The 17,983-nt window shown below is 40.5% G+C and overlaps 1 protein-coding gene across 1 annotated transcript in view; it reads right to left on the reverse strand.

The window, feature by feature from the left end:
- Nucleotides 1–17,983, reverse strand: part of CMYA5 (cardiomyopathy associated 5) — a gene marked incomplete at both ends in the record, with an annotated part of 51,926 nt that overhangs the window by 25,914 nt on the left and 8,029 nt on the right. Inside the window, 3 exons of the mRNA XM_082013770.1 lie at nucleotides 1,563–1,796; nucleotides 2,484–2,579; nucleotides 5,449–17,245. Coding sequence (XP_081869896.1) covers nucleotides 1,563–1,796; nucleotides 2,484–2,579; nucleotides 5,449–17,245 — 12,127 coding nt within the window. The remainder of the gene's footprint in view (nucleotides 1–1,562; nucleotides 1,797–2,483; nucleotides 2,580–5,448; nucleotides 17,246–17,983) is intronic.

The following is a 17,983-nucleotide window of genomic DNA, read 5'->3' on the forward strand; positions in this document are numbered from 1 at the left end:
ACTTCAAAGCTCTGGCTCAGCAGGCTGTTGGACTCTAAATCTGGTTTTAAGCTCCTGAGGGGACAGTATTCAATATCCACATTTAAAGACTGGAGCACAGTCAAATACTTTCTTAAACCAAGGCTTTTACAGAAACAAATCACCTGCACATTAAGAACAGCTAAATCCAACTTCTGGCTGAAATCTCCCTCAGAACTTTTTATTACTAGAAGCTGGATGAGATTTGTACTCATGGAGTGAGTTTCTCCCATGCTCCATGAATGTTCAGATAACATTTCCTGGCTCATGGACAGAAAAGTTCCCGATGTCTATCACTAACAGAAAGGGGCAGGGAATCTAATAATTTTCTCACCCACAAAAGAATTTCAGATTACAAAGTTAGCTTTTTGCCAAAACACTGATTCAGTACCTCACAAAGTTCAGGAAAACAAGAAAGATTTTTCATCCATCTCAAAATAGCCAATCTACCACAGCGTTCACATGGGTACAGGATACCAAGACATTGTGCAGCCTGGAGCAGGGGAGAAAGCCAAATAATGCTCCACCACTTCTGTAACTACTGGTATAGTGCCTGGGGGCTTGTTGGGAAAGCTGTTCTATTTTGCATGAATGATCAGTCTTCAGACAGTAATTTGACCTTTTTATTTCTTGCATCCCAGGATAGTTTCTCTGCAACTTCCCGACTAAATGCTAATTCCATAACAGGAGAAGATTATTGTCCCAGAAATCTCATCCCCTTCAAGACTGCTGATACACTTCTATAAAGAAGAAAGTGCCACAACTCACAGACAAGTCTTGTAGCACAAAAACAATATTGGAAGACCCAGGCCACTAATGATTAACCTGCAAGACCCTCTGAAACTAGCTTACGACTGATGACTGTATGAGCTAGGTAACTCCAGTCATGTAGATTCACAAGGGATGTTTTTTACATCCAGAAAGGACCATTACAGACATGCACCTCGCATGCACATTCCTAAACCTAGACCATTGTCATGGTTTTAACCCCTGCCAGCAACTAAGCACCACACAGCTGCTCACTGTTTTTCAGCAGTAAACATTTATCACAGCCTCAGTAATTTGAGTGCATAACTACTGTCTGTGTCTGCTGTTGAAAAACAAACAAACAAACAAACAAAACACCCACCCCCAACCAAACAACAACTCTGCTTCTAGTTTGGATAATTTTCAATTATACTTTCTTGTTTCACCTTTATTTTTCATACAGTAATGTACCTTTTACTCTAACATTTCTTACTGCTCAGTGGATAATTAATTCTACATAAATTATCAAACTGTCTTTTAGACTTCTCTTCACAAAACAAAACAGAACCATTTTAATGGTATAAGGCATGTTTTCATCCTATGCATCATCTTTGCAATTTTCTCTGAGCATGACAAAAGCAAATGATCTAGCAGTTTCAGAGTGGAAAATCTGAACTTGCAGGATTTAGTTATCTTAAAAAAGGAAGGTAAATAACTCATTCTCAGCCTAAGTACAGTATAAGTGCTTCCCTAACTGATATCATAAAAGCTTCAGCATGAAAGCTATTTTTACTTACATTTAGGAAAACAAATCCATCAAGTTCTTCTATTTCTTTTACTGTTGTTTCCAAAGTTTCCTTTGCTGAATCAACAGTTTGCTGAAAGTTAACCATTTGCTCATACAGGTACTCCATTTTCATCTTCTTCACTTCCTCAAAGTTCTCCGATTTCTCATCATATTGTGCCACCACTTTCTTAAGCATCTCTTCATTCTGCTTTTCCAATAACTCTGCATTTTTCTTACAGTTTTCCTGCAAAATAAGAACAGATGCAAACTGATCTGTAGAATAAAATTACAACATTTAACGAATACACAGAAATTCTCAATTACCCATACAGGAACCATCCACCAGACTCCTTCTGGCATCCTGACAATAAGAGAATTTTATTTCTGTAAGCAAGCTCGTCTGGGAGAAATAACACTAGAGAAATATGTTAAAAACAATGGCAAGGGTTTTTTTTACTGTTAGTGTTTAAAATTAAACTTCTATATTCAAGCATTGAGACAGGAAGTCTGACTACAAAGTAGCTAAAAATCCATACTTTCAACTGAAACTAATAGAAGGCTATTAACCTTAACTAAGGCTTAAGAACTTGGGCATTACGAACTGAAGACATTGGGCAACTCATATAGATGGTTCATACAGGATTCTAACTAAAGACACAAACAGTGTGAGTTTTTATAAGCATAACAAAATTAAGGGAATTTTCTCCTCCAGTGGTTGACAGTCATATATTTAACTTTGCAATAATATGCAAAAAAAAGCAATCTTTTCCTTCCCTTAAAGTTAATACTTTCCAGTGGGAGAAGTCAGTTTGAGGACTGGTGAAACAGCCCATTTTAGTGGACGTAATGACATTGCAAAACAAGGCAAGCATATCTTAGAAGTCATTTTGTAGAGGGAAAGGAAGCTAGTGTGATAAAACACTGGACTTACCTCAACAGAGTTAAATAGCAATTCAATATCACTCACAAACTCTTCAATCTTCATTGACTTTTCTTCCACTGCTATTAGCAATTCACTTAACTGATCCTGAAATTTAAAATGTTTCAGTAATGTAGGCATGTTATTTTATACATCTTTTACACACAATTTCTTTTAGGAATATTTTCATTTTGCCATGAGCCACAATTGGAACAAATGCTAAATTAAGTTCAAGTATCACCCTGGCTACAAAGACAAGGACAGAAATAGCAACTGGAACAGACACAATACCGTTTACAAACCAAAAATGGTGAGCTCAGTTTGACAAGGGGCTGAGTGTCTAAACAAATTGTTGAATGTTATGAATTCCAGTGCAGCTTTTCTAGAGACTGAGGGTACTTAGAACCTCATGAGGTTCTTTAAGAGGTCACAGGAATAAGCCCATAAAAAGGAAGATAACACAGGCAATTATGAGGCTAATAGATTATGCAGTGTCATTTTTTTTTAATTAGAATGTTAAAGATATTTCCTATAAGCTAGAATTAATCAACATCACTGATTGAATTAGATGTGGAAACAAAAGCAGTCCAAGGGACAACAGGCATCAGAGATGAACCAGAAATTTTTCTTAGTCCTTCTTGACCTTTTGTGAAAGCAAGCTGGCCATTTGCCCAGGTGCAATTTATAATTTATAAAAATACTTGGTTTTAATTAGCTGGCAAATCTAAAAGGAAGGTTAATTTCCTTTGGTAACAGCTTTCTATTATGGCAAACTTTTCTAGCTAGATCTATTGAAAACTAGCATATAACTTTATATTAATTATAAATGTCACATTGTATTGTACAATTGAAAGCTCACTTAATAAATATTTAGGGCCAATCGCCAAGATTTGGAGGCAAACTTCTGTTTGTCAAGATAACCTATAAAACCTGAGAGATGCCATCTGTAGCTCACTTCATTTACTGTGAAGTTTTTCCTACAATTAAAATTCAGGCAACAAGCATTTTGGTATCTTAATGTTTTCTCAGTAATTATATAGAAGTAACAAGAAACATAGAAATGCCATCTCAGAGTAACCTGAGCCCTAAGCACTAGAAATCATGTGAAGCCAAACCTATGTTGTGGCCACATTTAATATCGGCTTCATGTCTGTGCTCCACAGCCAGGGAGTGATATCATGGGATGTTTATTTGCAGCTTAACTTGACTCACTGCAATGCAGGTACATTTGAAGTATGGCTGGGGTCTGTGACTTTATTACTGACTTAGTGGTGGCTAATTATCACTTCTAAGTCAAACATGAATGCTCATATATAAAAAGCAACTCCACTGTCAAACATCAGCGCACCATGGAGATAGTTTGTAAATACTGATATTTGAAACTGCCACACTGAGTCCTCCTACTTTTAATTTCTCTTTTTTGCATATGAGTTAACATAATGTTGTGGTTTAACTCCAACCAGCAACTAAGCCCCATGCAGCCACTCGCTCACTGTCCCCCGGTGGGATGGGGAAAGAACTGGAAAAATCAGAAAGCTCATGGGTTGAGATAAAGACAGTTTAACAGGTAAAGCAAAAGCTGCACACACAAGCAAAGCAAAACAAGGGATTTATTTTCCACTCCCCACGGGCAGGCAGGTGTTCAGCCATCTCCAGGGAAGCAGGGCTGCATCACACGTAATGGTTACTTGGGAAGACAAATGCCATCACCCAGAACATCCCCCCCACTTCTTCCTTCTTCTCCCAGCTTTGCATACTGAGCATGTCGTCCTACGGTATGAATATCCCTTTGGCCAGCCTGGGTCAGCTGTCCTGGCTGTGCGCCCTCCCAGCTTCCCAGGCACCCCCAGCCTTCTCACTGCGTGAGAAGCTGGGCTGTCCTTGACTGCTTAGCAACAACTGAAAACATCAGCGCATTATCAACATTATTTTCATCCCAAATCCAAAACATAGCCTCATACTAGTTTCTATGAAGAAAATTAACTCTATCCCAGCTGAAATCAGGACACATAAAGATAATGTAAATACCATCAATACAAGTCCTTCTGGAATTTTAATGAAATTACACAAAATTTGTCAACTGAACATGTGCCAGGAAAGGCACCTCACCTTTCTGATACTGGGGTGAGATTAAACAGCTGGTAACCAAGAAAGGAATATCTGTATACTTGTACATGAAACAAATCTGACATGGGAAAAGTGAGACATCACATGCATGCTGCTTTTACAAGCAGAACTGCAATTTAATGAAGAATAGCTTCCACAGAAAAAAAAGAATTTTCACTAGTATTGATAGCAAAGGACTGGGCTACTGAAATGGAGGGCATCTTTACCTATCTTTTAGAGTGGTACAGCTTAGAGATAGTGGGAAGAAGTACGACTTGCTAAACTCTTACTGGCACTACAGCACACACTATGGACACAGATGAACATGAACTGAACAGAAAACGAGGATGGAGTTTCAACAAAACTGTGTAGTGTAAACTGTAAACCTCGTCTAACATCTCCAAGTAACCAACACATGTAACTGGGATGGGGAACATTTTGTGATGATACTGGTCCCCACATATGGAGGATTCTGTACCTTGCCAAGTAAAATGAGTTGTTGTTACTTAAATGTTCTTTTCATAGGAACAACACTCGTCCCATTTCTCCTCCTACACATACAAACCAGAACAAACTTACACAGGTGAGAAGACTAAAAGATGGGAAGTCTGATAATAGCTACATATAAACAAGGTCATTCTACCTTCTGAAAAAATAAAAATATCAGCTTAGCAAATCTAGGACTCTAGAGATTACCTTAGTAAGCTAGTCTCCCTTCAAGACCTTCCACAGGTGTTTAGGAATAGTTTTTGTTTTGTAGATACTGTGACTTAGCCTCTGGACTGCTCTCTGAAGCCTCTTCCCTGACAGCACAGCAGGTCTGGAGAAATTAGCCTCAGTAGCTCCTTCCCTCACCCAAATTAATTCTTACCTTCATCTTGGTTGCAGCATCATCTAGTGTGGTGACTTCATGGTCTTTATGTTCTCCAAAAAGCTTGTCAATAGCAGATATCGGGCATTTGCAGTGGTAACAATATGTGTCTGCTTGCACTTTCTTCAGTTCTCTTTGTGGGCTCTCAACTTGAGGAATGTTTGTTGCTGATTTTTCAGGATACATCACCACAAAACCTGAATCTTCAAGCTCAACAGGTGTGCTTTGTTCTGGCTCATTAACAAATTCATAACTATCACCAGCATGCTCAAAAGAGTCCTTATCTTCAAATAATAGCTCCTCGTGTGTGAATTGAGATGATATTTCATCTTGCAAAAGTTCTTCTTGTGTAATCACATCATAATCCATTGACTCAGCAAGATCTTCATAAACATCAGGATGCTGCTCTTGTCTTTGCAAGTCTGGCTTCTCTGTTTGCTGAATGGTAGGGACACAGGAAAGATCTTCCTGAGTATATTGATCATCTTCACTGTCTTCAACAGGACTCCTGACATATGGAACACATTTTTCCATTTGAGGAACTGCTGTTATGTCATGCTGTTCTTCCTGCTTATTACCACCTTCTGGATATGCAGCTCCCTGATAATCCACTAGTTGACTATACGTTTGATGACTTGATTGCTCTGGCAACTCCTCAGTCGTTTCTACAGGTACATTTTCTTCTTCTCTTTGTTCAGTGGTATCACTTCTTGCACCTGAAAGAACTACTTTGCTTCCAAAAGGAATAGCATGCATTGGTTTACAAATTGTTGCTTGAATGTCACTGTCAACCTGGACTTTCTCTCTCTCCACAACACCCTTTTCTGTCAGAACCTCAGTTCTGACATGTTGAACATCACCAGACACCTGCTTGTGTTTGTCCTCTGAACTCTGAACTGAAATTCCTCCACTAAAGGACTCATCCTCTGGTATTTGATCCTTTTGAGGCCCTATGGCCTTACTTGGAATTTCATCTTTAAGAATGTATTTTTCAAAATATATTCCTGTTCCATCATCTGTGTCTGAATTTCTACTAGGGAAAGATGCATTAGAATTACCACTTTCCTCATCAGATGGAGTCTCATCTTTTGTCTTTTCTCCTACTGCTTCTGCATAGAGGTCCTTGTATAAAAATGACAGAGCAGGTGGCTCCTCTAGAAGCTCTGGATTAACTGCGGCAACAGTGGTAGGGAATAACAGAGATCGTTCTAGCACTCCTTCTTCTGAATCAAAGAGTGGGGTCCCTGGTGACTTCCGTTCATCTTCTACATTTGTAACCTTTTTACTGCTAATATCAATAGATTTCTGCAGAGGTAAAGGTTTTGGAGCATCTGCATAGGACTGCATTTTGTTTTCTCCCTTCACAGTACCATAAAAGACTTCATCCAGATCCTCAAGTAAGGAAAACTCCTCTTCCAAGGTATCTGCCTCAGTGCTTTCTTTAAAAGATGTGGCTTCTTCCACAGGTTCATTGGGATCTTCTGTCACAGGAAACAATGAACTTGGTCTTTCAAAATGTGGTTTAATTGGGGATTTGTCATCAATCAATGTATATTTTTCAAAATAATCCACATCAGCCATACCATTATTAGGATCCAACATTGCATTATTATTGTTTTCTGGCAACATGGGATTTTCTTGTTGTGTTTCTCTAGTTTCCTCAACATCATCATTTTTTACCAATTCTTTTAGTTCATGGCTTGCAGGCTTTCCCAATATTGAGCTTTCTGAAATTTCTGTAGTTGTTCCAGAAGATAGGGCTCTATGGCCATCATCAGCTAATCTTCTTTTAAATGAAGGATTTGTTTCCAAGTATTCTAATCTATCTGGCATGTGTTTACTTTCTTCTTGATCAACAGAAGAAATATGTGTTGGAGCATGAATATTTAATATTTCATAACCTTCTGAAATTATATTGAATAGATCTTTTTGTTCAGTAGGCTCTGGAGCATGCTGACTGTCTCTTACAGCACTCGTATGTTCCATTTCCTCCTCTTCTCTCAGGTAATGTTCTTCAGACACTTTGTCTAGCTCTGGATGTTGCATTGCTTCCATTTTTGTAGGGTTTCCAGTGCTAGTTTCATGCTCTGGAACTTTGTCTGGACCTGGAATATCTCCTCCCAGAGACGGTAAATCGTACCTTTGTGCACTGTGACTAGTGTCTGAGGACACTGTGGGGGAAATTTCACTTGACATTGAATCAGAAACTCTAAACATATCTCCTTTATTCTTTGTAGCACTATGGACTGTAAGTTCTGTGCAACTTCCAGCTGGGAATTGTTTTGATCCAAAATCAGAAGCTTCATTTGGAGAAAGTCGAATTCCTTGCCTGTCTACTTCTGTAGCTCTTATTGGACTAATTGAGCGAGCTTTCACCTCTTCTGCCAGCCAGCCAGCTAGTGCAAAAGATGGAATATCTGGATTCTGCTTTTCATCAAAAGTAGAGCTAACAGACTTCATCTCTGCTGAAAAAAGGCTGCCTTGTTCACCAGAATAATGCTGAGGTTTTTGTGTCACAGTTCCATAAACAAGATCTGGTGAAACAGCTCCTAGATGCTCTAAGGAGGTATGCTTTCGGTCTGCAAAATGCGGTTGCACATCATGTCTATCCTCTCCTTCAGTATAAATACCTGAATCTATGTTAGAATGCTTTCCAAGCATGCCTACTACATCTGATAAAGATGATGGAATATTTTGTTTCTCTTCATCATCAGTAAAAGCCATTGATATTGACTTTTCAGGTAATGTATGAAAAGGTACAAATGAATCTGATGCCACTAGTTGCAGGTTTGCTAGAACAGTCACCTTTGAATCTGTGGTCGCCGACCTTGGCACTGTCTGCACATCAGGTTGCATTTCTTGCTTATCCTGCTCAGTAGCGAATTTGGGAGGACTTCTTAGCTGCTCTGATGACAAATATTTCGCATCCAACAAATGATCTTGAGATTCTTGCTCGTCTTTGTCTTGTGTGTGCATTAGAGACATACTCTCCAACTGCACTGTCCTCAAGCTTGCTATTTTAGGTGAAGAGAGCTGAATTTTTTGCAATTCTTTTTTATCATGTGGTGGAATTACGTGTTTACACTCTGATAATGCAGACCGGGGAATAAGTGGCTGCATGCTTTGCTTTGCTTGTTCAGCAAGGGACCATGTGGGAACCAAATACTCAGAGGCTGGTTCTGAATAAGGTGGGATTTCTTGCTGACATGTTTCATCAGCTGAATAAAGTAGAACTGAAGGTTCAGACTCCAGTTTTGAAGGTACAGTTAAATAATCTTGACTTTCTAAAGTTTCTGCTTTATCTGTAGAATAAGATAAATTTAATTGATCAGATTCTAATTGTGTAGTTGCATGGAAGTAATGTGGAGTCTGTTCTCTCTCTGTTTCAGGTAAAGGTACATGTTCACCCTCTGACTGTGCAGCCACAGGCAAATGTAGATGAATTTTTGTATTCTCTGCATCTTTTCTTCCAAAGAAGAAACCTGACTCAGGCTGCGTTGTTTCTGACTGCTTTGTTTTACAGTGGGTGTAAGATAAATCTAAGTGCTTGGGGGACAGGCTTCCAGTTACAAGTGAAGACTTTGGACTTCCTTCTGGCTTTGTTTCAGAGACAGGATGTGAACCACTCAAAGGTATAGACACTGTTTGTTCAGTATGAGATGAATATGGTTGAATTTTTTGGCTCTCTGTTTCCTCAGTGGAAAAGGATAAATCTTGCTGTTCAGTGTCCAACTGAGCAGTTAGAAATGAAGTAGCCCCAGTGCCTCGCTTCTCCACATGTCCTGCTCTCAGTGGGGCCATTTCATGCTTTTCTGCTTTTTCAGTAGGACTTAATAAATCTGATTGTTCAAAGTCCAGTCGTGCAGTTCCCTGCTCCTTGGTCCTGCCAAAACTATATGATATAGAAGTTGTTTCTGGTTGCTCTGTTTCAACAACAGAGAACTGCAGATTAATGCACTGCAGTTCAGGTTGGGATCCATCCCGCCGCTCTGTTTCACCCATGAAATATGATGTCTCTGGATGCTCCAGCTGGGCAGTCTGTGGTTGCTCTGCTTTGCCATAAGAGTACAATAAATCTGGTGGTTTCATTCCATGAGTCTCTGCTTTGCCAAGAGAAGATGACAAATCTGGCTGGTTTGATTTTAGTTCTGTTTGCAACTGCTCCGCTTTTTCTGTGGAATATGAAAAATCAGAAGGCATGAACCTTGCTTGTGCACTTTCCTGGTCTTTTGTCTTGCCAAGCAAATGGGATAAACCTGGTTGCATTAAGTCAATCTGTGAAGCTGGTTTCTGCTTTTCTTCACCAAGGGAGTGCAAAAAGCCAGGCTGGGACATTCCCTTTTCCTCTAGTTTGCCGAGCTCTGGCTGTTGCAGTACTTCTTGAGCAGGCTGTGAGTGCTCTGATTTGCCAGCTCGATAGGATAAATCCATTTCTTCCACCTCTGGTTGTTCAATTTCATGGTGCTCTTGTCGACAAGTAGAATATGACAAACCTGGATAGTTTGATTTCTGATGTGTAGTTTCATCTTCTATTTCTCTAACAGGATGTGATAACTGCGGATGTTGCAACTCTGGCAATACGATTTCTTGCTCCCTTTTGCCAGAAGAATACAACAAACCTGTATGTTGCAGTTCACCTTGCACTGTTTGCATTTCATCTGTTTTATCAAGGGCACATATTAAACCTTGTTGCCCTAAGTCCATTTGCATTGCTTCTTGTGATGCTGTTTTGCAAATGGAAAATGATAAAAGTTCCTGCTCTGGATGTTGCATTCCTTGTTGCTCTGTTTTTTCAAAGGGATGGGGTGTTACAGGCTGCTCTGATTTCTGTTGTGTAGCTGGTGGCTGCTCTACTTTGCCACTGGAATATGACAAATCTGGATGCTCAACCTCTGGTTGTGCTGTTCCTCGCTGTTCTGTTTTGCCAGTGAAATGCAGCAAGTCCTGGTGCTCTGCTTCTACTTGCAGAGTTTGTGGTTGCTCTGTCTTCCCAGGGCAAGATGATAAACCTGGTTGTCCTGACCCAAGTTGTGTGGTTTCTTGTTGCTGTGTTTTATCAGTGGAATATGATAAATCTGAATGCTCCAACTCTTGTTTTGCTGTTTCTTGTCGCTCTTTTTTGCCAGAGGAATACAAGAATTCCACGAATTCCCCTTCCAGTGGGGGCCTTTTTGGTTGCTCTGCTATGCCACAAGAACGTGAAAGCACGGGCTGTTCCAATTTCAGTTGTACCGTTTCCTCTGGGTGTAATGTATAGCATCCCCTCTCCTGTTTGACCTCCAGGTGTGCACTTTGTTTTTCTTCACTAACAGAAGAGGACAAATCAGGGTGCAGTACTTTGCCCATGGCATCTGAGGTATCTGGAAGTTCAGACTCCAGTGGGGCAGCAGAAGGCTTTGTTTTGACAAAAGAATGCAACAAACTGTGTTCTTTCAGCTCTGGCTGTGTTGTTTTATGAGGTTCTGACGTGTCAACAGAGAATGACAAATCCGCATATTCTGATTTTGCTTTGGAATTTTGCAGTTCTCCTTTTTTCTCCGTAGACCACTGCAGCTCAGGGTGTTCTGCCTGCATTCCTGCACCTTCCCATTGCTCTTCTTTGCTAAAAGACGATGAAAAATCACCTGGCTGTTCCTGTTCTGGCTGAATCTTTACTTGTGCCTGTACTGTGCCAGTGGAATGCAATAAATCCGGATACTCCAAATTCACTTCAGCAATTTGAGGTTGCTGTGTTTCACCAACTGAGCATGATAAATTCATTATTTCTGCTTCTGGTTGTATGATTTCATGGTGTTCTAATCTGCCAGTAGATAAATCTGAATGGTGTAATTTCACATGTACAGTTTCTTGTTCTGCTTCACTAACTGAGTAAGCTAACTGTGAATGTCCCAATTCTGACTGTGCTTTCTCTCCTTGTGCAGCTTTTTTGAAAGAATGCAAGAAGCCTGGCTGCTCTGCTTCAGCAGTTTGTGCTCGCTGTGTTTTGCCAGGCCAAGATGATAGATCTGGTTTTCCTAACACCAGTTGCGTAGTCTCTTGCGTTTGTGTTTTATCAATGGAATATGATAAATCAGGATGCTTTGGCTCTGGTTTTGTCATTTCTCTTTGCTCCACTTTTCCATTATGAGATGATGCATCTGAAGCTCCTAGTTTCTCTTTTGCAGCCTGTGGATCCTCTGCTCTGCTGACAGACTGTCCCTCGTCAGGTTGTCCCAAGGCTATGTGCTCCACGCCTTGCTGCCCCACTTTGTCGGCAAGGGATGCCAAGTCTGCGCAGCACAGCTCCAGCTTGGCAGGTGGGAGTTGCTCTCTTTTTCCATGAACATGCAACGTGTCTGACTGTTCCAACCCTAGCTGGGTCTTTTCCTGCACTTTGTTGACGGAACATGCTAGACTAGGACATTCAGGTTTCAGCTGTGCAGTTTGCAGTCGTCCTGCTTTGAAAACAGAAGAAGGCAAGTCAGGATGTCCCTGCCCTGTTTCTGACATTTCTTCTTTTTCTTCTGCTGTACCCACAGAATGGGCTAAATGTGGAATTTCCACTGCTGGCTGAACCATTTTCTGTTTTGCTTTTCCAAAGGAGTAAGTTAGCTCTTTTTCTTGTCGTACTTTTTGGTGCATCTCTGCATTGTCCAGAGGATATACCACATCAGTGTGCTCTGCCTCTGGTGGGGCCATTTCATCATCCAACCTGTCAATGGAAAATGATAAATCTGGTTGTTCCAGGTCCTCTTCGGCATGTTTTAATTGCTCTGTTTCACCAGGAGAATGTGATAGCTTTTCTTGCTCTAACTGCTGTTTTGTGGTTTGCTGCTTCTTTTCTCTGACAACAGAATTTTTTCTCTGTTTCTGATTCAACAGTACTACTTCATGTTGGTTTGTCTCATCAGTGGAATGTGACAAATCAGGATGTTTCATCTCCAATGGTGCAATTTCTGGGTCATCTCCTTTGCCAGGAGAATATGTCAAATCTGGATGTTTTGACTCTATTTGTGCAGTTGCTGGAGAAGCTCTTTTTCTGGCCACTTTAGGCAATTCTTGATGTTTAGACTCAAACTTTTGAGCTGCTTGTTCTTTGACTTTACCAAAGGAAAATGATACCTCTGGACATTTTGAATCCAATTGTGAAGTTTCTTGCTGGTTTCTTTGGCCATGAGAACCTGACAAATTTAGGCATTTAGATTCCAATTCCATACTTTCATCTTGTGCTGCTTCACCCAGGGTTCCTGGTGAATCTAAATGTTCTTTGTGGTGTTGTGTTTCTCCCATGGGGTATGAAAGCTCTGGATATGCTGACTCCTGCTCTACGATGTCACCTGCTTTTGCTTCACTGTTGTCACATGAAAAATCTGAAAGTTCCATCACCAGTGGTGCAGTTTCTTGTTGCTTCAAACGAAATGGTAAGGTTGGATGTTTCAACTGTTTTTGTTGTTCAGCTTTGTGAAAGGAGTATGACAAATCTGGATATTCTGAACTCGTTTCCATTACCAGTGGAGCTTCTTTTCCACTAGAAGATGGCAAAAATGTTTGCTCCAGCTCTGAATGTACTATTTCTTGTTGCTCTGTTTTGCCAGTAAAACATGAAATAAATGGTTGCACTGATTTGTGTTGTGTCATTTCCTCCTGCATTTCTGTACTTACATAGAATACCTGTTCTGGATATGCTGGCTCTGTTTGTGTTTCTTCTTGCATTTGTTCACTGGAAGAATATGGCAAAGATGGATGCACTAACTCTGGGTGAGCTACTTCTTGCTGTGCCAAATTAATTTGGTCTATGACCTGTGGCTCTTCTTTCCCCCAGGTTTCTGACAAATCTGAACACTCCATTTCCATTTGCATAGCTTTTTGCTGGGCTGTTTCCTGCTGTTCCAACTCTCTTTGTACTATATCTTGTCGCTCCATTCTGCCAAAGGAATATGATATATCTGGCTGGGCCACATCCAGTGGTGGAGTTTCCTGTTGCTGACTACCAGCAGTGGAACAAGAGGGAACCAACTGCTCCTGCTCCATCTGTGCCATTTGCCAGGGCTTTGCTCTGTCAGCTGAGTGTGATGAGCCCAAGGATCCTGACTCCACTCCTTGCATTACTTCTCCAGTGGTAAATGAGAAATCCCTATCTTCTGAAGCTAGTTGTACATTTTCCTGTTGCTCTGCTTCACTAATGAAACATGATGGTTCTGGATTTCCGAAGGCTCTTTGTTCAGCTTCTTGTGCTGTTTCTCCCTGTGAATATGGTGAATCTGCTTGTTCCAACTTTGGTTGCAATTTTTCCTGTTTTTCTTTTTTAGCAGTGGAATATGATGTCTCTAGCTGTTCTTCCCTCAGCTGTGAGGTTTTATGTTGCTGTTCATTTCCAGTAGAATATGACAAAACTGGATGCTCTGACTGCAGTTGAGTAGTTTCTCCTTGCACTCCCTTGGCATGGAAGTATAGTTTACCTTCAGGTTGTGAATGCTGCTGTAGAGCCTGCGGCTGTTCTCCTTTGTCACCAAAATATGACATAAGAGAATTGTCCAGATCTGCTTCTGCCAGTTCTTGCTGCTTTGTTTTATTTGTGGGATATGGTAAATCTGAACCTGCTGTTTCCAGGTACCCAGCTTTCTGTGTCTCAGCTCTTCTGGCAGAATCAGGTATATCTGGATGCACCAAGTCGAATTCTGTGGTGTTTTCTTTCTCTGCTTCTTCCATCAAATATGACAAATCTGAAGGTACCAGTGCAAGCTGTGCTGTTTTTTCTTGCTCTGTTTCTTCAGGGTAATAAGACTCTGGCTGCTCCTCTTCAAAAGGAACAGATTTTGGTTTTTCTGTTTCTTCACTGGAAAATAAAACTTCCTGATGTTCCATTTCCAGCTGAGCATTTTCTGATTCCTCCACTTCTTCCCTAGAAAAAGAAAAGTCTGGACGCACCATCTCCAGCTCTGCACGCTCTGATTCTACTACTTCTTCTCTGGAATATGAGTAATCTGGGTGTTCTGTCTCCAGCTGTGCACATTCTGTTTCCTCCATTTCTTCCCTGGAAAAAGAAAAGTCTGGATGCACTATCTCCAGCTGTGCACTCTCTGATTCTACCACTTCTTCTCTGGAATATGAGTAACCTGGGTGCTCTGTCTTCAGCTGTACTCTTTCTGATTCTCCAATTTCTTTGCTGAAATATAAGTAATCTGGGTGCTCTCTCCCTGACTGTGCACCTTCCGATCCCTCCACTTCTTCCCTGGAAAATGAAAAGTCTGGATGCTCCATCTCCAGTGGTGCACTCTCTGATTCTTCTGTTTCTTCCTTGGAAAAAAAATCTGGATGCTCTTTCTCCAGTTGTGAACTCTCTGATTGCTCTGTTTCTTCTGCTGAATACAAGAAATCCTGCTGCTCTGTCTCCAGTTGGGCACTTTCGGATTCCTCTGTTTCTTTAGTTGAAAAAAGCAATTCTGGATATTCTGTCTCCAGTTTTGCGCCCTCTGATTCCTCTGCTTCTTCCCTGGCATATGAGAAATCTGAATGTTCTGTCTCCAGCTGGGGACTCTCCAATTCTTCTGCTTCTTTCGTGGAAAAAAACAATTCTGGATATTCTGTCTCCAGTTTTGCACTCTCTGATTCCTCTCTTTCTTCCCTGGAATATGAGAAATCTGGATGCTTCATCTCCAGTTGTGCACCCTCCAATTCCTCCATTTCTTTCCTGTTGTATGAGAAATCTGGATGTTCTGTCTCTAGTTGTGCACTTTCTGGTTCCTCCACTTCTTCCCTGGAAAAAGAAAATTCTGGATGCTCCATCTCCAGCTGTGCACCCTCCAATTCCTCTGTTTCTTCCTTGGGAAAAAAGAAGTCTGGATGATCTGTTGCTATCTGTCTTCTCTCTGATTCCCCAATTTCTTTGCTGGAATATGAGAAATCTGAATGCTCCATCTCCATTGGCACACTCTCTGCTTGTTTGTTTTTTTCAATGGAAAAATCAGGGTGACGCAAGTCTATTGCTTTTTTTACAGCTGAAGTTTTCTGAGTTTCTTGTGGTTTTGTGTGAACAGGATATGAAATGCTGAAATATTTAGAATCTATCTTTTCAGAAATAGGTGAATTTAGTTTAATTCCTTGCTCCTCTGTTTCCTGAAGGGAGGAGGAAAAGTCTCGTTCAGGCTCTGTTTGCTTCTCTAAGTGAACATTTTGGGTTTCTGGTAGTGAGGTCTTTTGACCCTCTTTTTTTTTAGCAGAATACGATAGACCTGAAGGCTCAATTTCTGACAGTGCAGTTGTTGATGAGTGACACTCAGTTTCTTGCTTCTCTGTTTCATCTACAGAATGTGGTAAAAGCTCATGTTCAGACTCAGATTGTGCCGTTTCTGATGACTGCAGAATAATATCCTCCTGTCTTGTTTCATATGGAGTGGAATATGTTGAGCTAGCTGATGGAGCACTAGGTAAGCAAGACTGAACTGCTGACTTCTGTCCTTGCCTCTCAGGATGTTCTGACACGGGTTCTGTAGGCAAAATAGGTTGGGTACTTTGTCTAGCTAAGTCATTAACAATATTTGCTGAAACAGGCTGCACTGCAGAATTGGGGTGAATTTCCTGCTCCTTTGGTTCATGCAAAACATTTGAAGCTGTCAGCAGGGATTCGTCTGATTTCTTGTTTGCAGTTTCAGCTGAGGGAAGTGGCATTTGTTTCTCTAATTTATCATCAGACTCTAATAAAATGGAGGTTGATTGCTCTGTTATTGACGTTTTGGCTGCAGGTGAATAACTGTCCTGCTTCCTGGCTTTTTCAGGGGGGCAGGACTTCAGTGACTGTCCCGATACCTGATTTGGAGTCTCCAAAAGAGATTGTCTGTCTTTTCTTTCTTCATGTTGAAGAGTTGTTTTTGCACCAAAGCTTGAAAATCTGCTTGGTTTACCTTTCATTTTAACTGGCTTAATATTTTCAGATGAAACATCATCTTTATTAGTAAGCCGTTTTTCAAGAGGTGTTGTTGGTGGAGAATAGCTTTGATTTGAATGTGCTGTGGGTTGCTGTCTTTTCTCCCTTCTCTCAGATGGTGTTTCAAGATTTCTACCACTTACTCTTTGGAAAGGTTTTGGATGTGTTGCTTCTGAAAGTGAACTGAACTTCTGCAATCTTTCTTTTACTGATGTTTCAAGGAACTGTTCAGAATCTCCTGAAACTGAGCTACTTCTCTGGATTCTGTTTTTCTCCAATGTTTCAGGGGCTAGCTCAGTCCCTCCAAAAATTGAGTTGAACATCTGGATTCTAGCCTGTACTGGTCCTCCAAGGATCGGCCCTACTTTTCTCAGTCTGCTCTCTCTAAATATGGATCTTATAGGAACACGTTTTACTGGCTCTTCTGAGATGTTCTCTAGATCTTCTTTATCATCCAACATTTCCTCATCTGTGTCTTGTGTTTCCACCTGTTCAATGTTCAACATGGAGGCCTGCACATCTCCTAGAACAGTTCTTCGTTCTTGCCTCTGCATTCCAGAAGAATCACGTTTTTTACTGCCTTGGCCTCCCTTCAGGCTTGTAGCCATTTGCATCCTATTTGAAGATCTGCACTTCCTTTTCCGAACAATCTTACCTTCATCCATAATAAAGATAACTTTTCCTGGAGGAGAACCTACCGGTGAACTTTCCATACTGTAAAGATCAGAAGTTGTACTAGTTTCTGAGGCCCAGGGAGTAGAACATCTGCTTGAGCTGGTTTCCCAGGTTATCCCACTGTCTTCACTTTGAACTGTTACCATAGAAAAGGAAGGGTTAGTCATGATGTACTGCAGCTTGGGTTTCACATCTTCGCTTTGGATAAGATCTTTCAGACTAAAACCAAAAAGAACAACAAAAAAAAAGACATAAAATCACCCAATAAATTTAATTATTGCAGTAAAATCTAAATTTTTGAATTAAAGCAAAAATATCTTTTAAGGTGGTAAAAATACTGCATATGCATATATTTTGAAACACAAGCATAAGCAAAGTCATATTTCATCTGACAAATGTATTTTAGATAAATTTTTGTAAGCTGCATGTTGCAAGGCTAGTTCAATGATGGGGAGGTGTTTACATGCTCTTGACAATGCAGGAAAAACAGTCTTTGATCTGACCTTGTTTTGACAGTGTGAGATTGAGCTGATTCTCGGGCTATTCTCCAGTGCCTGGTTATCTCACAGTATAATTTAAACCTTGCATTAAACACTTACAAGACACTGTCAGTGTTTTAATAGCATCCACATGTGCTTTGCCTAAGTGTAAATGATTATACAATGCTCAAAGGAGTAGAGAATCTATCTGCCAGTTTGTTACTGTCTTCTCATATGTTTCATCCTCTAAGAACCCCACATATTTAACAAAGTAATTTAGAATGCATTCAGCAATAAAAATATACTGAGCCCTCCCCAAATGAAATAACGTGTTATAAAGCTAACTGTAAACCTTATGATATGCAATCAGTACACTATCATATGCTGCAATTAATTCTCTCTCACTTAAGAAAAAGGCTGTAGAAATGTGTTCTGGGAAGCTTCAGAAAAAAACCCAGTGTCAGAAATAAGTGTAAAG

This window comes from Phaethon aethereus (genome assembly GCF_964289735.1).
Source record: "Phaethon aethereus genome assembly, chromosome: Z".
Taxonomy (NCBI): domain Eukaryota; kingdom Metazoa; phylum Chordata; class Aves; order Phaethontiformes; family Phaethontidae; genus Phaethon; species Phaethon aethereus.